General features: G+C 40.3%; 1 protein-coding gene across 2 annotated transcripts; it reads left to right on the top strand.

The window, feature by feature from the left end:
- On the top strand, positions 1-26,375 carry LOC145451622 (uncharacterized). Of its 2 annotated transcripts, none has more exons than XM_080329829.1 (12): positions 1-1,026; positions 4,091-4,274; positions 4,990-5,085; positions 6,508-6,559; positions 12,950-14,346; positions 17,057-17,230; positions 18,473-18,634; positions 19,265-19,360; positions 19,500-19,575; positions 19,688-20,086; positions 23,325-23,540; positions 24,530-26,375. In XM_080329829.1, exons 2-12 carry the CDS (start codon positions 4,137-4,139, stop codon positions 24,652-24,654), a joined length of 2,931 nt encoding a protein of 976 aa, XP_080185955.1. In that variant the 5' UTR covers positions 1-1,026; positions 4,091-4,136; the 3' UTR covers positions 24,655-26,375. The 2 variants fall into 2 exon arrangements, with proteins under 2 accessions (XP_080185955.1, XP_080185954.1); XM_080329828.1 differs by lacking the exon at positions 1-1,026 and adding an exon at positions 1,056-2,255.

The raw sequence follows: 26,375 nt of genomic DNA, 5'->3' as shown, positions 1-26,375 counted from the left end.
AATGTCTCCGATTTGAATGGCTGGCTGTCCATATAAAACTTATGAAATATGAGATGTGTATGGATTTGTGAAAGGGGTGTTCCTGTTCTCAGTGCGAGGTTTAACAGGAATTTCTTCTCACCTTTTCGAGATAATTAGGCGAGAACCAAAAGCAAAACAGGATTCACGAGTAGTGAGTTTAATCGTACAGAAAGCTACAATAACCGATGGGTATGGGGAGAGCTTTGAATGGATGTTTTTATAACCTGATACGTAGACTGTTTCGGCATTGACTTACGAGGTGAATGATGTTGAATCGTTGGTTTAAGGTAGGATAAGCGGTAGGATCTTATGAATCACACAATGAACTATAAATCAGTACAGGAGAAAGGATTTGTTGCATGGCGTCTCCCGAAGTGTTCGATCGCAATCAATATACTAGTATGTTAGTATTCCCAATAATTTTGCCATGGCAAATATGGGTCTCCTTCCGTATGTCACTAACATAGGATTTGTGACATGGCAGCGCTATAGAATGGATGTTGTAGGCCAGAACGAATCGAAAGTAACATAAACTTCCGATAAACAATGCCGAGCGGCCTGGTATCATCATTACTGTACGTAGGCCTACAGTGTACGGCACGTACAGTACAAAATCCCATCAGAGCTTCATTAATATCAAATATTGTCGCCCTTTTCTCACCGTAAATCAGAAATTTGAGAGTAAAACGAGGAATTGCCTCCCGTCTGCTGGCAATTAAATCATTGGTATGCTGGTTGATATTTTTCATTAGTTACTTAGGGCTGTATAACAGGGTCAGGTATATTAGCTCTCGATTTGCCCCACAGAATCAAATATACACGACGCCGCGACTTCATATCGAATTTTGTTTAGGGACATTATATATTCAGATAAGAATTCTACATATTCTTGCAACGGACCAGTTTTTGATCACTTATTGTAAGAGACCCTTGCAACGGCGGAAAGCAGAGTGCTAATATGTTTGGAACGCAGAAGATTTGGTAGCGCCTGGAGAAAGTTCACATGTAACACATCAAACGCTGTGAAACACGGCTCCATATTTATTTTGCGCATGTCGTAAATAGCGGAACATTCAGTCAGAGTTATGAATAGGAATGATGGTATGCGGTAATCGACGGACATATTGAATTCACTGGTTGAAGTCTCTTGTATTTGCTATATGCCTGGTGAATGTATTCAGGAATAATATGGAATTGTCTTAGCCATGTTCGAATGTGTCCAGATGAAACCAGACACGTTTAAAGATAAATACAGCTGTCCGAATCATAGTTGAGGATCTTAAGGTTGACTATAGAAGGCTATTCCTTACATGTAGGCCTAAGTTGACGAATACCTAGCACTTGTGCCGTTTGTTTTACTGTTATTGAATCTAACAGCTTGTATTTATTGCATTGCTGTATGCGGTCCGTTAGTGCAATCTTAGCGAAACGATGCAAAAAAATTCGACGCAATTCCAACACGCAGAAGGGAAGTTACTTCAGTTCTTCATCAAAAATTCTGGGATTACCCACCATCAATGCTATTTTTGCAAATCCAAAACTTTCAAATGCAATAACTTCGCTTCTACATGTAGGAAGTTAGCAAAAATTGTCGTTAATCGTTTCTTTAGGAAACTCAACAATTTCACGGGGTTGACAGTAAAACTTGATTTTTTCAATAACTTTAAAATCTTCAATTGCCTCCGCCGCGTCTTCAGCTGGTTAGAATCGAGCGAAATTTGAGAATTTTTTAGGCAACCTAACTATTTAATCAGTGAATCCACGGAATCAAAAATAAATGTTATTTTTGAATAACCCTACTGTAAACACACCGTACGTACACAATTGCCATAGAATAAGCAGTGGCTTTAAGCGTTACCCATTCCTTATTCAGGATAATGCATTTACTTACATAGAAACGCCTCATCAAATTCACTGTGAATGACAGCTTCATTGCTATCTGCTATTGCTGATGCCGACATGAACCCCGACAACAGCGCACACTACGTATCGGATAAATCTGAAGTAGCTTTCTTGGACTATAATACTGATACGGGAGATCCGTCCCGATCTTCAGCGGACTCCGGTATCAACTCTTCTTACGATTTTCAACAAACATATCAGCCGTCCGCGGAGCACGTCATGCAAAGCGGCTACTCGCATATTCCTGAGCATACTATGGCATCACATGATAATGACATGTGCGACATAGATGGTCAAGGCTTCGTAGGTTATCACCAACGGAATGAGTGTAGGTAAGGATTATTCAGGATGCTCGACTCTATTGCATGATGCATACTCGGTATTGATGGTAGTAATGGTCATTTTACACGTTAAAATTCTCGTGATAATAACACGTGAATCTCTTATAGGGATTGTAGTAGTTATGGTTCTTCGCAAAGCTGGGTTAGGCTTTTTGCGATTAACGTGTTCGGCAAACTTAGCGCTCTTGTCCATCATTACGCATTCCAGTTTATCAGATTGTTTACTCTTAGGCAAGATGCGAAGTGAAAGGTATTTATCGAAAATGCAAACAATACTTATCAATGTGAAGGAGCGGTGCATACGACAAGCTATTCTCAATGCCTAATGTAATGATCCGATGATCCATGTATTAAAATCAATAAGACAGCCTCTCGAAGTTCGCCTAAATTCCAGTATGGCGTCAGTGGCCAATTGGTTAGAGAATCCCCACTTAACATCCTGAGTATAGTTTCAGTCTGCCACATTTGTGACTATACCTGTGACTATAGGAACACTTTTTTCAAATGCCTCTCTGCTAAATAAAAAATATTGGTCACTGATATTGAGAAGACCTGGAATTTAAAATATTTAAATGATGGGAGGCGTGTGTGGACTTCGTGAATACCAACCAGCACAATTGGGATCGCGGCGCGGATTCGATCGTTTTGATCGCTTGCGGGACGGACCGGTGAAATGATACCTATAAATTTTCGTTATTCAGTAGAATGCTTCATTATGAACCCTAAACATAATATTATATCATATTGTGGATCGTAGGGGCTCTGTTCTAGCAACATATTGATTGGCAAACAAAGGAATCGGCAAAAATAAGATGATTAACCGATTGAATACAGTTATAAACAGTGGTCGACGGTCGTATTCAAATCAATGGTAACCAATAATGCTAACCGGTTCCCAGATCTCATAAAATTTCGTGAGACGGATCTATACTCAGCTGAATCCGATCACTGGTTATAAAACACTAACACAGTGGCCCTAACCTGTGGTGTGGGTCACGGCGATATGTCTTTGCATATTTCTATGCTCACTTTGTATTAATCGCAATGCCGGTTTGGCACTGTGTTGTTGTTGCCAAAGATTTTCCTGTAACTCATTTCTTCGACGTGGTTTATGCTGTTTTCTGAATAGCATGGATAAAATTTGTTTAGCCAAAGTACGTCGGTATTACACCAGGCCGACTATACCGCATGAAACGGGCTTTCGTTCGAGGCTTTGAGGGAACGTAAATATCTCAATTTCATGCCGCCCTGCTGTCACGCCGTGGCAAGTGATCGATCGGCCAGCCCAACTGTGTATTGCATGATACGACAAGGTTAATCGAAAATACGGTACCACAAAGATGCGACACGATGTTTTGTAATACCGTGATAGTACTTTAAAAAAAATCCTGATTCGATTTACGATAAATCTTACCATATCTTAACGAATCCCTTTACTGGCACTTGCACGGGATGGTTATGGTTAGGTTTAGTCTATAGCCGGTTGTTGCAAGTTGTGGTATGACTGTGTCTTCAAGATTTTTCGCATCAAAATTAGGAACACTACTCGCGTAGTAAAATACGTAGCTCTCTGGAATAAAGGACAATATAGCAACGAATCGTTTGGTGTTGATTAACTTTGTTTATTTCGGTGTAGGGCAGCTTGCCTTCACATTGTGTGTTGGTGGAAGGATTATTCGTAGTCGTTCTTGACGTATAGCTGCGCAAACAGAGTTAATAACGTTCTTTGATGAAAAAACTTCGTAAGCAATATCAGCTTATGATTAATGCTCAACATGATATTCCATTTTCGTACTCCTCAAATTGAATATAAATTCTCTTCGCAGTTCGACGTGTACGACGAATGATAGTCCCGGCCAAACTCTGTTTGTGATGAGCCCGATGATGCAACAGCAGGGACAGTGCACGTTTGTGGCACCCAGCATTAGAGTTTTACCCGAAACACCGTGCCCGTCCTCTCAGGGTCCGACGCCTGTACCACCATGCTGCGCCAAATCGCCATTTGCATCCGTGAGTATATTTATTCAGAAAATTAATTTTTCCCACAAACATTTTCTTTGTTGGATGTTCTATCGACTCCACTTCAATTCAAGTCAGCATGCCGCAGTGTTATCGATTTCCACCATGTGATTTGTGATTTCTCTGCAGCATTGGTGAAGAATTGGGGCCAACATTCAGAAGATTTACAATCTATATTATATAGGCTTCATTGTTGCAACTGAAACGTCTGTCAATTGACATACATTAATTTAACTATGTATCAAGTGATTTAAATTATGGAAAACCAGGCCAATATATAGTCGAGTCATTTGTTAGTATTGAAATGTGGATGCTATATGTTGTTTGGTGTGAAACACGTGATTATTCTGGCCTCAAACCGTTCGCTATATTCGTCCAGGGTCCGCACGATGATCCATAGCGCATCGTGAATTGTATCCACGAATTCCCGATACTGCTTACGCAAATTGACTCGAAAATCTTACTCCAAACCCTGTCTATTTGTGTACTGTATAGCAATCGTTTGGGAGTAAATCGAAAAGTGACCGCATGTATAGTTATAATTTAGCCATATAACGAATCAGGTTGCTCAAAATTAGTACATCAGCATCGAAAACACTGTGTATAGGTGTACTACACTGACGCAACGCAAACATACAACGAATGAATGAGATGGTTGTTCCGCTATAATTAGATTCTCAGCGTGTTTTTACATTTTCTTTTCAAGGTCGCGTCGCCCCGAAATCAGCTTCAAGAGAGATTCTCAAAACTCCGCATGGAACAGAATCAAACGCCGAACGCCAATACTAACACACAGTACAAGGTGACTGTGAACTTTATGTTGAATTGTCTCGGGCAATTGCAACAAAACCATACTGTCCAACGACACGATTTATGACTTCAATTATGAGCTTACATATGTGCAAAGCAAACTGTTTGGCCAAACACCGTACTAGATGTACACTTTAAATTTTCAAAGTCATAGTAATATTTGTTTGGTCCGACAGGACGTTGTGGATATTAAAATAACATCTATTAATTCGTTCTGACAACTCCTGACATAAGTTTTGATGAACGGTCCGAATTCCATGGGTTAGATTATATCCATATGTAGATTCCTTCAATCGAAAATAGAATCCGAGGAATTACGGGGGATAATCTCCATTCGAATAATGCCAGGGACAACAGACGCCGACAATAAAAAGACATATTTTTCAAATGTGAAGGAGACAGAATTGCTCTTAACGAAGTGCTTAGGGTGCACAATCGAATGAAAACCCGAAATCTGGCTATTTGTGATGACAACAACGCAAACAGGAACGTGAATAGAAATTAATGAGCCAAAATGCAGTTTGCTGAACAATGAACACATTACCGACCAGAGTTCATCGGTCACAGGAGACTTGGACATCTAGTTCTATTCCTCTAATTATAGGAATTAGAGCTAAACGCCGGTAATCTAATTCTAATCTAATCCGTGAAACGTTTCTATGCTATAATTTTAATTCTAATCTAATTTCTGGTTTACCTGACAATGCTAGAGGAGAACTGCACAGTACAAAACGAGCCAAGCTTGCTGCGCAGACATTTACCATTGTCATACTCACGAGAATGATCTCTGATTGATTATGATTAAATTTTTAATTAAATTCATAATTCTAATATCGGATTAATTCTCTAACATGACCACTAACCAGCATACTTGGACAATAAGGTAATTCTAGTTGTGTAATTGACTAATTATAGCGAAATGACAGCAATCTAATTCTAATCTAATTGGTGACATGTTTCTTAGCTCTAATTCCAATCTAATTATTGGTTCTCCTGAAAATGCTACACAGGAGAAGTATATCGTGCGAAACGAGCAAAGCTTGCTGGTACAGATAATCGCCATTCTTATGCTTTTGAGAATCAACTCTACTAACTGAACTTGGTTCAATCTCCAAGTTTTCGTGAAATCAGTAATCTAATTCTAATCCTATTTGAAAAAACTGTGTAGCTATAATTCTAATTCTAATAGAATCTGGAAATATGTGTATCTACAATTCTTATTCTATTAAATCTGGGAAAAGGTGAGTTGCTATAATTCTAATTCTAATATAATTTGGAAAAATGTGTAGGTCCAATTCTAATTCTATTCTAATATGGGAAAAGCTGTGTAGCTATAATTCTAATTCTAATCTAATTGTGAAAGGCGGAGAATTTTTTAGTCTTCCTTCTCTGGGTCAAAGTATATTTTTTGCAGGCGAGCACATCTGAACAGCAAAACGAAGCTTCTCATATTGGAAATATACAAGGTATGCCTTACACTCGTTCTTCGTGTTTCAATATTTACAGAGTACAAGTAGTACATTGTATGATTCATGGACTCTCAACCGAATACTTGTCAAGCAGTTGACGAACCGCTAAAAGCATCGTACGGGTGCTCTCAACAGCCACATCTATTATTTGCGTAATATACAAGAGGTCTTTAGCAAAGTATTGTTGCAAAGAAGTTATTCAACCGGTAATTGAAACGCAAGACTGTGTCCCCAATAACGGGGTACGAGCGCGTATTTGTGGAGCGGAGAAACGGTGACGCTTAAAATATCCGCCGATAATGAAGCGCTTTCGGATGTGCGATTCGTTGAATTGCGTCACGAAAGAATGTGTCTAATTAATTATTGTTGGGATACGGTGACGCAATACATATCGTTTTGTGCCTTTGAGACTTTTCATCCGCAGACGCGACTTATTGGGTTATCAAATGACGGTGACATTTTAACAATTAATCGAAGAAACGCATTTACGAAAACGCCTGCATTGTGCATAATGATGTTGCTTTGATTTTGGTAAAGTAGCATGTATGGCAAGATGAGTTAATTACACGTATCTGAGCTATGGTATGATCGTATGAACTAATTTAATATACATGGTCGGTCAAAGTAGCCGTTACGCAAGTCTATAAATCCAGTACTCCTAAAACCACTGGTAATCTACTGTGAACTATACATCCTCCTTCACAAAACAACAACGAAATTAGAATAACTTCAAAGGCTTTTCAATGTTCATGTACAAGTGGGAGTAGATTAAAATTCGAAAAGAAAACCGCATGGTAATCTATTCAAAAATGCAGGAAACAGTTACAATATCTCTCCAACTATGGTCAAGGGATCAATTTTTCCACATCTTATTGACCGGAAGGCCACCTATCCTATTCATCGAAAATTGATACTATTTAATTTCGTTGCACCCGGTTCACGTAACAGGACCAGCAACATGATCCTCTGATATCCTCCGGCATTGTCCGAAACCAGATGATTACATTTATAGCCGTTAAATGACACAAGAACAATACACGGAAACATAACGATGCAATATGTCATTGTGTGGCTATTGATTGACTGACAATCGAGTATTTCTCTGCATTGGATATACGTGGCACGCACCCATTGTTTTCAATGTCCGCATCATACCCGCCTACTCGTGTGACTTCGTCCGTAAGGTTAGGGATCTTCTTACCCTTTTCTTGAAGCAATGTACATGATGTTTTAGCTATTGAACATATCGAAATGTGGGTGTGTGACTATATATCATTGAGAACTTATTTTCGGGTTATCCGTTCAGCTAGCTGTCGGCTGTGGTACATGTGTTCGATTATCATAACAGGAGTAGAAAATACTAGCTATGGACGTATACCTGCAATATGCATTGAAGTAGCTATGGCTTGAAGTGCTGCTGAAGCTATTTTCAAACCTGATAGACTCGTGAAAAGGACAACTTTTCAAACATTCAGGTTGAAGCAGTCGATACTTACACTTTGATAAAACATGCCTCGATGCAGCCTAGAGCCTATACCAGCTGCGCGCCGGTCAGTTCCGATGGCGACCGAATACCTTATGTTCAAATATACCAATGTACGTCAATTGCTCGTAGTTCAAGGCTGCAACCCACCTGCTCAAACATAAATCTATAGTGAATAAACTAAAATTTCTGAATTAATGAGCTTTATAAACACTCACGGCATCCTCTTGCAACTTCGTTAACTATACGAATCAATGGATTCAACACGACTTGTTTCCACGAGCCTTCGCTTGGAAATGTATGAGGACAAACATTTGAGGCTTCGATGAATGTAATGACATTGGTGAATGGGATTGTGACTTACATAGGGATGATGCAAACGTTCTGTTCACGTTTGTGTTCGGTACGCGAACTTATTTATTTCGGACGGCTCGCACCATCCCTAAACCGCCTCGTAAACGACCAAATCACATTTGAATCGGCAAATCTTACCGTTACTGATCATAGGGTGTATGAATATCTGAAATGTACCTCCAAATGTCACGGACTATATCGTGGTATTGGTCACATTTAGACATGTCATATGTTTTGGAATTAGGAAGCGGTATTAATATTAAATTTCGGAAAATAAACAGCCCATAGTCAGTGTTATAGGGAAATGCAATACCTACTGCTACTGCTCTTGTGCATCTTATGAACATTACACATTGCAAAATGCACATGTGCCCCCAATTTAACCCCAATATAAATTGCAGTCAGATAGATATGATCATTTTCGATGTTTCTGAAGTAAGCTTGAATATCACACATTTATATTTTCGAGAATAGATATTCTCTGGCAATATTCAACTTCAACTTGAGTTTAAAGAATTGGAATTCGTCTCGTACGGCACGTGCCACTGAAATGAATCCAGGATATCTTACTAATGCAATGGATGCACTGAATCTGTTTAACATTGTGTATAAAATGTACTTTACCGCGTTAGACAACTGTATCAAACTCTCATCAGACAGTAACTCTCACGTTGGATTACCATTGTGAAAGAAATCATCTGCGGTGTCTATTGCCGGCGACCTTCTGAAGTCCGCTAGATCTGGTAGTGTCAGAAGCGAAATTAAATATTTGCACACCGACTTGTGTATATTTTCAATTTAAATACCGCGCGATAACGAAACCGCACTGACATCGCTGCCTTTTGTAATCAGAAAGGGTAAACGACAGTACGGATTATACTGTATGATGGCTTGAATTCGTCTGAACTTGTCCACCGTGTCGTCGCCTATGACGCCACAAACGATACGAAACGCGATGAATATATGCGGTCGTCAAAGAATTTGTGGCACGACGATTATATCAACTCCCTTCGCATATTAAGCATACGTGAATGGAGCATTTGCATAGTAACTCGATTCTGAAACTGTACCGCGGGATCATAGATATTACCGATGCGCTGTATATGCCTCTCACTCCCCGTGAGTGTGGCGCTTTGTTTATAACGTTTCTTTGTCAATATACTCCGCCCAGTATCACAGAGAGTATACTTGGACAACGAGGTAATTCTAGTTATCTAATTAGAGCAACATGCCAGTAATGTAATTCTACCCTAATTTCTGAAATGTTTTCGTACTCTAATTCTAATTTTAATTTAGTTTGTGAAATGTCGTTACGCTCTAATTTTGTTTCAAATCCAATTACTGGTTTCCTGAAAATGCTACAAAACTGCATGGTGCGAAACGAGTCAAGCTTGCTGTACAATGCATTTGCAATCCTCACGTTTAAGAGAATTAACTCTGGTTTGACATGAACTGATAGATATTCAATTTTAAAGTTTCCGCGAATTCAGTAATTTTAATTCTAATATAATTTAAAAAAAACGGTGTAGCTATAATTTTAATCAAGCTCGAAAAAGATGAAAATTTTTGTAGTTGTTCAACTCTGACAGAGGGCATTACAATAAATCGATACTGTATATCTTGCAATTATTTTTTAAATCCAACCCCATCATTACTCGTTTTTGAGCGGTATTCTGAACCAAACACTATTTTATCAGAATCCACAGGAAACAAATTGTCATTACGTTACGTCACAGCCATAATTTAATAACTCAGATGCTCCATGAATCACGCGGTATCTTTGTGACAAATACACGTTGTCGCGGTTATTTTCGAAATATGAAACCAGCGTCTTTGTAGAAGGCGGAATTGGTTTGTTGATATCACTCTGGTTCCCTTATTTCCCGTCGATTAATCGATTTTAGATGTTAGGTAGCTTTCTATTAAATATTATAGATTCGCTTTATTTCGTAATGATGCGCAGAACAGTAAATGTTTATCTGCGACAATATCCTTTCTATTATGTTAATTGTTGCATTTTGGCAGAATAAAAACCAGCCATCTGTCACGCTGACACACAGAGTGATTTATTGCCCTCATACACACAATAGCTTGAATCAGAAAACACGAATAGAACGTTTGCCTTCGTGGATCAGGTCAAATTGAATTGTTGTCCGAGATTTTGTGAGAATTTTTATATAACATATAAAGTGCTCAGTGCAATCCGCGTATTTTTCTGATACTACCCCAACAAAACATCATCTCTTGGAGATCGTTCTGTCCGGCGCAGCGTGGTGTGAAGCGAGCGGCAAGAAAGTGTCCGAATTAGGCGGAGTCGAATGTATCGTCAAAATAAAACCAACGGTCTAATAATTTAAAGGCTTTTCAAATCATTACGTCATCCTTGTCTTTATATGACGTCGCGCTGTATAGTGGCGGGGTGTATGACGCGACAATGGTTGGTGAGATTAATCCATTGTTCCACGTTTCCAAGCATGCTGAGACGCAAAATAGTAATGAGGTCACGGCTGCCATTCTATATTGTACATGTCAAGATATACAATGAGCTTAATGCGAGGTAGGAAAACACACTGTAAGTCTTGAAAAAAATTCCATTCTCAAAAGAGATTTTACATTGTAAGAATGATTTTCAAAAATTATCATTATGAGGTTGTTAACGTTATTACAATCCCCATGGTAACCATTCAGCAAGGATTTATTTTCATAATCTGAAGATACTGCTCATGGAGGGTTATCTGACATATTTGCGTTTGATCAAACGTGATGTTGCAACATATCTTTACGTTTCAAGTACGAGATGACTTGCTCAAACGCGTGTCGCGACTTGCCTTACTATGTAAAGTGCTGTGTATCCATATTATTGACGAATCTTGACGCCTTTTAAAGTGCCCCGATACAATCTAGTCAAGTGATATATACTTTTCAGGTGCACAGTGTAATTCGATTCCGCATAAACACATCGAAAATCTGGAAATCAATCATTCTCAATTGATAAATCAGTGTTTAACGTAGGCGCACTTAATATTGAAGCTTTCTACAATATTGTCATACCACTTGAATATGTCTACACATCAAGAAGGGCGTGGTGTTAAACAGTCGATAGGAGCACGGGACTCTTAATAAGCAATTAAATTTCGATGGCTTATGTTCTGCAAGTAAACGATTCTCAAGTAGGAAGTGCGAATCCAATCTATCTAGTAGCGTCGAACCCTTGTTAACACGAAGGTGAAACAATGATAGCATAGCAGCAAAATAAAGTAGACTCTTTACATCCCTATTGCGTTAAAAGAATTCGTCGAGGGCTCTGACTATATAGTCCGTACGGCGTTTATGTATGTTTTAATACCCTTTTAGTTCACTGAGTAGGCTATATATGTCGCTGTAATGCAAATCGAATATACTTCAATGCTTCTAAACATTTCAATTCTTTGGTGAAGTTCAACTTCAATCGGCGAGTCGCCATACTTATTTATAGTTATAGTTCCCGACAAGGCCTATCTTCGAAATATACAATGCAGATCAAAGGCCACCTTTGAGACGCGTTTGCGTATTGCTATAAATATCGCAGTGACCTTTGGCACTATGCTCCATGATCTTACCAATCTGCATGTGAAGTTTACTCTTGCGAAGATTTCAAATGCTATTTCAGCTGAAGTAGAGGTTCTATCCCAATTTCTGATTCAGTTCACAGTCTTCACACTGTGAACCAGCAATTCCCTTTTACCCATACAATGTCTTTTTCTGAGTTGTTTTATTAATGATTTCATCTTTCCAAACAACTACAAACGATTGCGATAGAATGAAAAGATTGAATGGTGTCCATACGACTTGGAGTAATCTGTCGAACGGACACCCACATTGTCCCCACATGTACATTGTACACTGCATGAAAAGGAACAGAAGCTAACATAAAATGACATCGAGTGGCATTTATGTCTCGGTGAAGTAAACGTCTCAGACCAGCGTCCGGCAATCTTAAGTGCTGATGGCAATTGCGCAATATACAGCTTGAAGTCGAAAGGGTTGGTTTACGATATGTACGGGAGTTTTCATGCATTCGTATTTGCGCTTAACCAGGCGGGTGCAATTGTAATTAAATCATGTCAAATTCGCCAGCGATGATAAAATTGTATTATATATTCATAATGAATATTTTCGAATCTCTTCGGCTCACACTCCTCAGGGGTAATCGTCAGCAAGTAGCCTATAGAGAATCGAATAGGACATTGTGCATGATTTAATCTTACGTGCAGACTTGGACATCTAGAATTTTTTCAGCTTCTGTAAATGAGATTATAATTAGAATTATAGCTAAAAATGTTTTTCTCAATTAGATTATAATCAGAATTACTGAATTCGAGAAGACTTGGAAACTGGATCAAGTTCAGTTAATATCAAATCATTCTCATAAACACGAGATTGGCAAATGTCTGCACAGTAAGCTTGACTCGTTTCGCACTGTACAATTCTCCTGTGGCATTTTCAGGGAACTAGAAATAAGAATATATATCCGCGATACAAACAGCAGTTGAAACGAGTTCGCTTTTCAGAGGACTCAAAAGACGCCGGTATCGACTACAACACCGTCGACCCTCGCACCGCGACAGATCGCAACGGCGGCAACACGGTGTCGGTAAAATCGGAACACGCCGACCCATACCCGTTTCACCAGTCTGGAATGCGGCAACATCATTCCACCGATTTTACGCAACAAGACTACATTCCTGCGCCGACCGACAAGACGCCATCTTATTCCCGCACTAACTCTTGTAACAGCCTGTTCAGTCATCAATCGACATACGTACTGGGCGTGCCGCCTGCTTATTCCGCCCAGTCGAATTCTTTGAACCCGTACAGAGTACTCCCGCCTGTGACGCCACAGCAATCTTCAGACGACCATTTTCAGCCGCCCGGCAGCGCTATGTCCACGTTCAGTAACTTGAGCGGGTTGCTAAGCGGATATTCGCCGGGCGGGTCGGATTTCGCAGGCAGCCCGCGTAATTCGGGTAAATCCCGTGGACTCACGTCACAAGCAAGAAAAAGGACTTTGTCTGTGTCGCCATTTTCGATAGACGGCATCGAGATCACGACTCTGATACGAAATTCGCCGACATCGCTATTTTTAACATCGCGAGGTCCGTCCCCTGCAAACGGCGATTCATTGCCTTCATACGGCGGCACGTACGGGCATTTATCAGCGCGTAAAAGCATAAGTCCGTCGGCGGCTAGCACTTTTTCACAAAGATTGCTGTTAGCCACCCCCGTCAGCCCGAATATAACACAAAATACGAAACAGAACGATTCTTCAGGCAGGCATTATTTAAGCGTACACGAACTACATTCAAGGACGCATAATCCTTTCGTGGCGTCCACCGACGATTATTTATCAAACGCGTACGTGAATGTACCGCAACACCACGGGCATCGTAATCAGTACAGTCGGACTAATCGGTACGGCCCGCCAGAAACTCAGCAAACACACATCGTGTCGCAATCCCCGTCTATGCTGGTGGTGGCCAGTCATGAAGACAATATCGCGCACGAGAATTCCTTTTACGAGGAACAGTACCCCACTAATTATAATCCTAACATGGTAAAAACTGAGGTGAATACCTCAGGATATAACGAATTCCCAGTCCATTCTCACACAGTACCGCCGAGCTTCTTGCCGCGTCATCAACATTCACAGAGAGATTACAATTACCAAGCGAACTACCCCCCGACTAGCAACCCGCCTCCGTTTCCTTACAGTCCAGGCAAAATGGAACACACAGCAGTACAATTGTCAACGTCTCAACCGCACCAGATGACTCACATAACGATCCCTCACAATTCCGACGCGAGCGGGAGTTACCATGACGAGAAAGACGCACAGCACACGTCAGCGCTACTTAGCGAGACAGGAATACCGATATGTCGATGGGTGAATTGCAATCAAGCTTTCAAGGTACGTCGACGTCGTTATACCTTAAATACAATAAAGTACCGTAATAGGTGCTATGTGAGTGAGCATGAGCACTGGGCAGTGAGCAGTCATTGTTGGTACTTACGTAGAAGTAGAATTAGAAGTATAATGTCGAAAAGTTTTACTCAAGTACAAACAGCAGCAGTATCGATGCGAATATACTTATACACCCGTGTTACACGAAACCAGAACCTACCTCGGACTTACACCACGGTATAAATCAAACACAGCATTGTAATCCAAATTATACTTGCACGTAGGAAGGTATTCACGTATACGCACGTAGGATTTATAACCAATATATAGGCCGAACTCTGACTTAGGTTCAGTTTTCATGTGGAACACCTCTTTGGTATGAATACGCAATATTTTCGATTAAAGTGTAGTGCAACTAGTTACTCGAGTACTCTGGAAATGTAGAAGTTAGTTCATTACTGACCGCCTCTGAGTAAATATAGAACCTGCTCCAGCCATGTTGCGTCATCACATCCATTACGTAAAAGTAGAGAGTATAGCGTTTCAAGATTCAAGATTCAATTTATTGCTAACAACTTCATCATTTCAAAACAACACAAGACTACGATACGAGTAAAGATAGGAAGGTGTCGAAGCGACTTGGAGAACCTGAGCACCTGGCCTAGGCGCTGTAAAAAGAGAGTCATGTACAAGTACACTGAATGAAAAGTAAAAGAAGATGATATAAAATGACAGGTGACAAAAAGGGGTGGCATGTGTCGGAAGTCGAGATCGATATGTCACACCGTGGTCTGGTAAACTAGAAGGTTAATTAGTATTGATTCAATAGAATTGGTTTGTATTTTGACTTGAATGTGGACATGCTGGATGACTGTCGGATAGCCGGCGAGATAGGCCTACTGTTTCACAAATCAGGTCCAGCATATTTGATAGAGTGAAGATCACGTCACTTCATTACAAGGATAAAGTACAGAAATAATGCTGTGTAATTGACGGCTCTACCTGGATTCCTACTTGAATATTTTTCATGCAAATTCTCTATATTTTACTCTTTCGATTTGGAAAATTATTGAGTAATTTTGGGATCAGCTTACGTCATGCATTTTTATGATTGAAATTGTCTTAAGAACGGCGTGAAATAGTCCCTGCATCAAGATAACGGGATATGTTTTCGTGCATAGTGTCATCAGTCCCTTTTCATTAGTCCAGAAGATACATCCTCCAATTAAGCACTAAAAGTATGCGACCCCTCGACTGAATCTATCTACTGAAACAACATAGCCTACTTGAGTGCTTTTCAAGCTTTGATTTTAAGCATCCGCTTGAAGTAATTTGACTTGTCCTGCGAATCGCTACTTTCACATTGCGGGGTTATAGATATTCCCGGAGTAGAAGTAGAGCTAATTATTAAGATTAGCTGAATGGCTACATAACCTGGAAGTCCTCTGCTGTAATAATCGAGGATGTAATAATCGATTGCCAGACAACGGCATGATAGGCTACACGAGATATAAAAGCTTCATAGTTGAACGATCAGGTATCACTGCGACATGTAATCGGGTAGAAACTTATGGCGTTACTATTATACTTCTACTTGGGCAGCAGTGTTGACTATACTTTGACAATTTCTGATATTATCGAAGACATCTTAAGTTTCACCAAGCTCTCGTAGTTGTTGTTGTATGTGGGGTTGATAGCGCTAACTACTATGGTCTGTTCATCAAACGAAATCGAGCTTGACTACCAGCTAAATCAGATCAGTTTGGTGACTAATACGAATTCAATAATATTCCGAATAGTGTGTAGCCTACTCAGTAATAAGGTCTGTACGGTAGGGCTCTTCAAAAATGACTTTTTTTCTCAAATCATACTGGCTACTTGATAAAATTGTTAGGTTACCTAATTTAAGCCTACACACAAAATTTGGTTCAATTCCAACCAGTAGCCGCCATGCTACAGGAGACAAAAGTTTCTAGTTAATATATAAAAATAAATAATAAAAAATTTGAAAATTTTCAGTTCACCCCATGAAAGTGTTAGGCTGTCTATATAAACGATCCTCACCAAATTTGGTTCAATTCCAACAAGTGGAAGTGGAGTTATTTCCGTCGAAAAATTTTGATTTGAATAAAATAGTATTTACGGTGACCGATTCTTTGTTCATTTATTATAGTTGTGCTCACCGTAAATACTATTTTATTCAAATCAAAATTTTTCGACGGCAATAACTCCGCTTCCACTGGTTGGAATTGAACCAAATTTGGCGAGGATCGTTTATATAGACAGCCTAACACTTTCATGGCGTGAACAGAAAATTTTCAAATTTTTTATTATTTATTTTTATATAATAAATAGAAACTTTCTTCTCCTGTAGCAAAGCGGTTACTTGCTGGAATTGAACCAGATTTTGTGTGTAGGCTTAAATTAGGTAACCTAACAATTTTATCAAGTAGCCAGTACGATTTGAGAAAAAAAGTCATTTTTGAAGAGCCCTACTGTACGGGCATACCGACATAGTTCCGCCTGGTTACATTTTCCAAATACCTTCTGGAGGTGGATACTAGCCACACTATTAGGAAGTGTTCGATCATGTATACATGCGGAACAGATTATCTTCGTGGCACGTTATTCGATAAAGATTCATTAAGTGTTACATTGCGTAATCAGCCCTTCGTGCTTACACCGCGGCCTAATTCGCATCTCTGCACATGCGCAGACATTGGGAGATCTAGTGAAACACATCGAGAAGAATCACATCGACCAACGCAAGGGCGAAGAATTCATCTGCTACTGGAACGGATGCCCGCGGAAGTGCAAGCCGTTCAACGCGCGATACAAGCTCGTCATACATATGCGAGTTCATTCGGGTGAAAGGCCGAACAAGTGTTCGGTATGTTATTAGCATGTTTTCATTTCGTCAGCGATAAAATCGCTATTTTCATCCTCGTCTTTCAGCGGTATTAAATTTGTGATTTAGCTTATTCGAATATCGTGACGTATATCGTGGACGGGAGAAGTGTCGGCAGTCTGAAATGCGTAGTTGATTTCACTCCTTGTTAAATATGAATCAGGATGCGGTCGTTATCGTCATTCGTATACGTCACAGGGCCGACAGCACCTGTCGGCATATGCGGTCCCCGTAAAATCGTAACGAGATAATAAAAAACGATATTGGCATACTGTGGCAAAGATCGGTGTTGGAGTTGACACTGTCGAATTGGTTAAAATTCCATCACGACTGAAATTCGCTCCCATCCGACCTAGTGAACCTGCATGGTCTTTATACACATTTTCTGAGTATAATCTCCTTTGCGAGTATTCAAAAGTAGCTTCCTCAATATTATCGCTACCGTGAATTACAATTTGAACTGGGCGAAATCGAGTACCGCGGTAATTCGATTTCTAGTCAAGCATTCGAGTATATCATCTGCTATGACGTCAACAGTCACAATGACGTTAGGGCAATGGTCCTCAAACGCCGGTCCGCCAAATATACTTGAATGCAATATCTCAATTAAAAAATGCGAAAAGTTAGACGCTGAACCATTAATTGGAGAAATTGCTGTTTAGAAATTTAGAAATTAGGAACGTATTTTCTGCACAGCATTACTTGAAAAAACGAACAATCAAAATCAAGTTAGCGGTTTTCAGCTTGACTTCGCCTTGCAGAAATTTCAATTGAGCCAAGTATAACATCGTCTAATATCAGCACGGCAGCATCAAATGAAGTCTCCAGCATTGAGTTTTGAGTTGCATACATTTGTCGTAATTACATTTTGGGTTAAATTTTGTAGGTCCCTCGGTCCGCAACATTTATATTGAAGTTTACCAGTCCGCAAATTCAATAAGGTTGAGGATGACTGCATCAGGGTAAAAATACTCTCATCTATTGCGGAAAAAGGAATACAATTTCTGTATACCATGAATATTTCGTGCTAAATTTTTAGTTGATAAAATATTACTCTTGACGTGAAAGCGTATATTTTGCTACTCGTAAAAATCGACTCGACTTTATTCATTATAATTGATAAAACCACATGATTTCCACTCATAAAAATACAATTAATGATTGAAGCAAATTGAACCGATTTATCCGCCACTCAATCTCAATCGGGAAAATTGTATTTCTCAGTTCGAAGGATGTACAAAAGCTTTCTCGCGCCTGGAGAACCTGAAAATCCACATGAGGTCGCACACCGGCGAGAGGCCGTACGTTTGCGGCAAGGACGGATGCGAAAAGGCTTTCAGCAACTCTTCCGACCGGGCAAAGCATCAGCGCACCCATCAGGATCGAGTATGTTAAAAAATATATATGCAAGATGCGCCACATGTTATAGCCGCAATGCACAGAGAACTTCATAAAAATTGAATCGCAAAATGACAATTCCCCATACGCGGTTATTGTGTCCATATTGGATGACACGCGGCCTACGATGACATCATGACACTCGGGTTCTATCCGAGTTAGTCAAAGTATAGTCAGCGTTTCTGCAGGTCTGACAAACTCAAGTATGTAGTTCAAAATAGTATATTTGGTCGAGGGATCGCGTGATTTTTCCGGTTGATCATATATGTGGCTACTTACCATCAGCTTATGCTAGAATTACACTTTCAACTATTCAAAATCCATATTGTGAAAAGTAATTAGTTTCAAGTAGAAATATTTTAAAATGCCACTTGATTCAGTTGTGCATGTGCATGTGCATTGTGCATACTGTTCAAGTAGGCAAAAGCTACAAGAGGAATACGAAAAAGTAGAAGTAGTAACTATAAGAGTTCATATATATTTACGACGACGTCTATGGACTGTGACGCCACGTAAAGACGTCAACATATACTTGAGAATTGAGAATTTTTTCTCCACTCCGACTCATTTACATATTACATAAAATATAGCCTACGTAACAGAGTGTTGTATTTTTAGAAACCATACGCATGCGAAATTCCAGGCTGTAACAAACGCTACACCGATCCTTCATCGCTTCGGAAGCATATCAAGTCACACGCTCACATGAAAAAGGTTTGGATTACGATTTGTTGCATTTACGCTGCAGCTTTTGTTACTTATCAATGTTGGGTTATATTCATAATATGAACACACTACCGTATTCTACAATATAGGCTGATTCTATTGACAGTAACTGGGATGCATTTTTCAGAGAAAAAATGAACCGGATCTTGTATCTTGCATGACTATTCATCCGTTAACGGTACGTCAAGACGCCTATTCAACGGGTGAGTTTTTAAAATTAGCAAAGTATAATACGCTAAGAGTTAATATATTCGTGCATGACATTACGCTTTTAAACGCTTTGTAAATAAATAAAACGAACTTCTCCTCGCGCAGACCGCCACGTGAAGATGGAAAAATCCACGCTACCGCCCGCGCCGCAAAGCAACCACCTCACGCAACACCTAGGCGCTATGCCGCAAGCGATCCACAGATCCGCGCACGGTAACCACAACTCAGAACTGTCTCGCAATTACGACGCAGAGCAACACAGCAATCGTCACATGATGGAAACCAACAGGCAGGAACAGACGCTTCAACAGTTGATGCCGCCACCGACTGGTCCGCCGTTGGTGCGGAGACAAGTGAACGCGCGGTCGGGAATGCACCCGACCAGCGCTGGGAGGAGTGTGTCGTCGCAATCGCCTATGATGGTCGACTCCCGGATGGACTTGGGCTCGAGGCCTGAGTACTATTCCTTGTCCAGAGCTTCTAATAACAGAGACATGGTCGGAGGTGAGTCGAAATTGGAGGGTAGCGATAATATTGAACAGAAATAGCATTTGTATCTCGTATTTTAAGCTATATTTACAAAGCAATGTACATTCCCTGTGAATATTATTACTGGGGCTGGGAAGGATAGCGTTCCACACACATTAGATTCTGAATCAAGTATTAGGCTTCGAGTCGAATATTCGAGTATCACTGATTATGACGTGACAAGATTACGGGTGATATGGTAGGATTACCATATTTTTAGATCCTAAAATAAGGACAATTTTCATAACTTCTGAAAGCTCCAACACCAGGCAACAAAACTGATGATTTTGAAAATTTTTCGACCAATGTTACTGTCTTAACTAATAAAAGGGTCATCACTTTGACTCGACTCCCGATTTACCCGATATTTTACGAGCCTATGACGTTCGCTGCGTCGGAGTAGCAATTTTCGTGGTATTTTAATCTTTTTCAGAGTTGAAGTGGACAAATTCCCCAAAAAGAGGGCAGGGTTGTAACCAAGTCACAATGTTCCGAGTTACAAGTCATCTCACTTTTAGAGTTTATACTCGAGTCAAGTCGAGTCATTTTCGAGTCAATTCATCCACCGAGTCAAGCCAGTGAGTAGAGGGTCGAGTCCGAGTCATAGTGTTGTGACTCGGGTCCGAGTCCAAGTCATTGAGTTCACTGTTCAGTTTTGACTTCAATCAAGTTCAATCAACTTTTTTCAAGTCTGCTCGAGTGATATAGAATGCCTTGCATTCATAATATCGTAATTTGCCTCAGTCATAACAGTTTCGGGCCCTATTTTCCAATTATCAGGACTGATAGACGAAATACCAATATTGTGGTGACTTTACTATTCTTCGAAGTTACAATGAAATGTCTGTCTTCGTCGTCCTAGTCTCGAGTCGTATGACTTATTGGTTCGAGTCATGCACAATGACTCGAGCACAAGTTGAGTCAATACACAAATTTTACGCATTTGAGAAAATTATTCGAGTCAAGTCGAGTCACCAAAAATCGTGACTCGAGTCATTACAACCCTGAAAAGGACATTTAGGCGCCCTCCGAGGACACTTTCAATTTATTGAAAAAAGAGGACAAATCCTCTTAAAAGAGAACGTATGGTAACCCTATGGAAAGTTAAAACATCGACGTTTTATGCGACTACAAAGACAATCATGCCGGTTCTACATCAAAATGATCACATAAATATTATCGCTGTGATACGACCGATTCAGGTTGCAAGGGACAAGGACAAAGCATCGAAACTATAATTTTCATCAAAAATAAACACTTCGTGTATAATTTCAGTACTCGGAAATAACCTCTCTCGCTACCCGGTTCGAATTACAATTAACCAACTTTTTGACATGACTTGACTTGACTCGTGTCACTTCGCAAAAATGACTTGACTCGATGGTTCCGTGACTCGAAGGGAAATTTTGGAGTCAATTTCAAGTCATGTTCTAATCGGATTCATGTCGACTACATCCCTGCACCTGTACAATGTGTATGTAGCAGGGTTGTAACCAAGTCACAAGGCTCCGAGTCACAAGTCAATCTCAGTTTTATAGTTTTGACTCGAGTCAAGTCGAGTCATTTTCAATTCGCCACCGAGTCAAGTCCGAGTCCAAGTCACCAAGTAGGGGGTCGAGTCCGAGTCATGGTATTATGACTCGAGTCGAGTCCAAGTCATTGTGTTGACTACCCAGTTTCCAGTTAAAGGCTTGTTAAATCCACTTTTTATAACTTTGTTTGGTGATATGGAATGGTTCGCATTTATAATATACTAATTTTCGTCATTTTTAGCAGTTTCTGGACGCGTTTTCAAGTACCAGTACCAATAGACGAAATCTCAATAGTGTGATTATTTTACTATTCCTCGAAATTACAATGAAACGTCGGTCTTGGCCGTATCAGTCTCGAGTCATATGACTTGGTTCGAGTCATGCGCAATGACTCGAGTCCAAGTCGAGTCAATACACAAATTGACTCGAGTCGAGTCATTTCCGTATTTTGAGAAAATGACTCGAGTCAAGTCGAGTCATCTGAAAAACGTGACTCGAGTCAGACTCGAGTCGAGTCATGACTCGAGTCATTACAACCCTGGTATGTAGGTATACACTGTACAGTGGACATGTTCTCGACACACTGGACTGAACTGCGAGAGCGTCCAATCACTCAGCAATTGTGAAAACTGGTTTTACTGTTTTGTCGCAGATAGATTGAACGTAAATGAAGTGGATTGTAGCTTACGTGGTCGGTCGTAGACCATAGATCCGAAAAATTGGACACATTTTACAAATCACAAAAGATGAATTAAGCATTCATTAATATGCGGATTTGGTAATTTTACTAATTCTTTTCCGTTTCCACTCCCGAATGACCCGCCCACATATATTTATTTATTGATTTAGTCAACCTATGCCGTCCTAATCCAATTCCACGTGTATTATGGCGATTGTTTAATTTTCTCTTTGCGATCGCCTGGCTCTCAAGCTATAAAGAATGACAAATTGCGTAAGGCGGGCATCTGGGGGTCGTCGGAGGACATCTTAGGTTTCTTGAAAAAGGCGGACAAATCCTCCTAAAGGAAGACATATGGTAACCCGACCAGCATTAATCAGAGGTGGTCAAGTAGTCACCGTCGCTACTCAAGTAGAAGTAGAAGTAACGCCGTAATTTTTACTCAGGTAGAAGTAGTAGGGGTGGTTCACAAGTAAGTAAATAGAATAGGTATTCTACACCTATTTTTGCCTAAAACACTGAAAACTGTCAAGTAGAAGTAGAAGTAGTCTAAAATCATAACTACTTAATAAGTAGTGCAAGTGGGCAAAATCTACTTCAAGTACTTCAAAAAGTGGAAGTACTCCGTTACTGACCACCCGTAGTATTAATCTAGATATGACAATGTACTTCTATTCTATAGACTACTTAGAGCTCCCCATAACGCACCTCTTTTATGATTTGAATCCAGCGGATATACGTTACAGTATATTTAATCATCTTGCATAAGTCTTGAATCATGCGTCGTTTATTGAAAATTCGACTTGACTCGAATTAGACATGACTCGAGTCACCTCGAAAAATCGAGTGACTTAATTTGACGCAGTCGGAATGTGCAATGACTCGATATAAATCGTGACGTGAAGGCAGTGGCTTGCTCCCAACACTGCTTCCGCGATCAATCGGAACATGTTAGGGGATAGCTAATGCTAACCTATGCATTATTTACCCCGTTTCGTTACAGGTTTCGGGCAGGCGCCGATGGAGGGATTCCAGCCCCAACCCCCTCCAAGACCGCCAACTAGCGGAAGTTACAGGTACGAAAGAAACGCATCGATCACCCCCAATCGGCTCCTGCATCCCAACTATCAGATTGGACACAGTCATCTCGGCGGACATTACCAGCAGTCATACACCCCGAGGGCGTTGTCAGCGCGAAGCGACATGAGCGTTGATGCAGGTAAATACGCTGAGCGTTGTTTTCCCAACGTTATTCGGATTGTGGCACACTAGAAAAATTATAAAACTCTCGCGGCACACTTGGGCTGAGAAAAGATGCTTAATACATGAACAGAACATATAGGCTACAATACAAAGGAGGTTGAATTGTTCACAAACTTAGCCGCATTCCCAGCAGTGCCTTTCGTTTACAGCTTATAATTTCACTCAAATAAGGAAATGCCACGTCCACCTAGCAATGAAGATGCAAATTATAACACAATATTGATTGTTTTTGCACCAATTGTGGAATAGGATTCGCTAGCAGACAGCTAAAAATCATCCAATTTCTTTTGAAGAAATAGCTATAAATTTTAAATGGGCATTTTCGTAAATCATTCAGCTTCTCTTCTGAGATTGCTAGATTTATTATGATGCCATACCTGATTTTATTGGCACTTGTGCTAATATATCAGCTGTTGAAGAAGTCAAAGCGTCTGTAAGTCGCATTACACAGTCCCTTTCCAAAAGTCCAAAAATGTTCGCCGCACATCTGAAAATCTGTGGTGGGACACTAATGTGCCGCGGCACACCGTTTGAAAATCACTGCTCTAAGTATAAAAATCATCCGGAACGCTAAGGTAGGGTTGTAATGACTCGAGTCATGACTTTACTTGAGTCGCGATTTTTGGTGACTCGACTTGACTCGAGTCAATTTCTTGAAATACGGAAAATGACTCGACTCGAATCAATCTGTATATTGACTTCACTTGTACTCGAGTCATTGAACATGACCGGTAGAAGTACGTAGCGATTTCCATGCCATTCCATCGTGGTCAGCGGTACAGGTGCTACCTATCGGTATCGGCTCAAAAATCCGATATCGGTCAGGCTCTATTTACAATACCATAAACGATACTGCACTACGCAATTCAATATCCAAATCCAAAAGCGCTTTTCACGCGCCCGCCTAGGCCAGTACTGGATTAAAATGGCCTTATTGTATCGCAGTCAGCGACCACATGCTGCCAGGAACGCCGTACAGCATGACGCTGGATGTCGACAGGAAGGCTTACAACGTTGTTGACCGCAGTCCCAGTCAAATGTCTCTCATCTACGCCGACGGTCCGAGATGAAACTATCGATACCTGCAATCCTGCTGGACGGGCTTGGAAAAGGCATTCATGAGAAGAAAACGTTCCACGCATTGGGATTTTAGATCTTGACGACCAGCGTGTTTGTTACACGGTCGGCCATCCATGCTAATTCACTATTCGGTGCCGGGATAACTAGAGTCGTGTATCGTACACAGACGCACGATCATGTTGATCATTGATCAGTTATATCTGCCAAACTTTCATTGCGTCTGTACGCTATTATGACGATGACTTGAAGATCATTTTCGTCGGTAACAAAATATCGTAACTTGGGTCAACACGATATAAATGACGCACAGTCGCACACTTCGTGCACAGTCGCACAATGCACACCTCACCCTATAACAAGTTTCTATGATCCATGTATCGACGTAGTTTCATGAAAAGTAAAAATCATAGGTCTACTTTAGGACACATTTAGGGACACGCAATTCTAGTGTGAAGTCATAATATTCGATATTGGCATCGTGCCAAGGAATGATGCCGTTTAAGCCGAAACGGGTTTATTGCACCCGTTCCAAAATTCGTATCAATCCTTTTCGTAACGGTACCAGTTCATTCTAGCACATGTCATTCCTCAACAGTTCACATACCGCTTTTCTTGCAATCTGCTCGTGTTTTTTGCGTGCTTAGACGCTCGTTAGCGAGCTGTTTGTGTAAATATGTTTGCTATGAGCAACTCAGCGCGATTGTGTCCAAACAGGACGATCTTCTACCACGATAGGACCGCGAGGTATGTCTGCGCTTTCCTTTCCCCGTTGATTTCTAACTTTGAAGTATTTCTGGTAGAAGACTTACCATTTTCCGATTCGAAGAAATCGCTAACAGCATATTCCGTCACACAAACACTATCAATATAATCCCGCGGGAAAGTTTAGAAAATAGAAATTATATACGATCGAAAATGTTCAATGCCAACAGATACCACAAATTCAATGCTTTAATCTGTATTAATCAGTTTATTTTTTTCCGATTCTCAAAGAAAATGGTCGATGTCATCATGATGGCTCCAAGCCTTATATTTATCCGCCACTCGCTTTTCAAGCCTGGCCAACGCCGTTACCTATCCGAACGCCTTGCCTACATTTTCATAGCGACAGTATTACAAGGTCAACTGCTTGGTTGGGACTCACGGGAAGTGTAGTCCCATCCTTTGCAGTTATATGGTCCAAAGCAATTTTAGATGCAGTTTAAGTCTTGTAGGAATAGTGCTACGACCACTTACTCACTTTTAAGGATGGTGCGAACATTTTGTTCTCGTGCGTCAAAGATTATTGGCGTTTCTACACTGCTAATTTTTTTTGTAAAATACCAGAATTTTGCAGTTGTCGTTATATCGTGGCTCCAACTCGGCGTACCAGTACGTGTTCGTGTTTCAGACCATCCATATATACTCACTTTATGTAAAACGCCGATCAGCACATACTCCACGCTGTATACAATTATTTATTATCCGCCTCTTAATCGCCATGACATAAGTTTCACAACTCGAGTTCCAACACCTTCTAATTTAAGCTTATATGTATTCAAGTTTTCACTATTCGTACATTCCAATGTAGGTCTATCCACGTTTGAAGCATTCGTTTCCACATCATGATTGACGCACAAACCCTGTATATTTATTTATTGTAATTCTACACAAAAGCTTTCTGATAGGACTCGGACATTCAGTATTAAACTTTTCGAAAATTTTGTACATA

The sequence above is a fragment of the Botryllus schlosseri genome, chromosome 12, assembly GCF_051294905.1.
Source record: "Botryllus schlosseri isolate E-star chromosome 12, Bs_hap1, whole genome shotgun sequence".
NCBI classification, from domain to species: domain Eukaryota; kingdom Metazoa; phylum Chordata; class Ascidiacea; order Stolidobranchia; family Styelidae; genus Botryllus; species Botryllus schlosseri.
The sequence above is the reverse complement of the archived record's forward strand: the minus strand, read 5'-3'. Positions and strand labels throughout refer to the sequence as shown.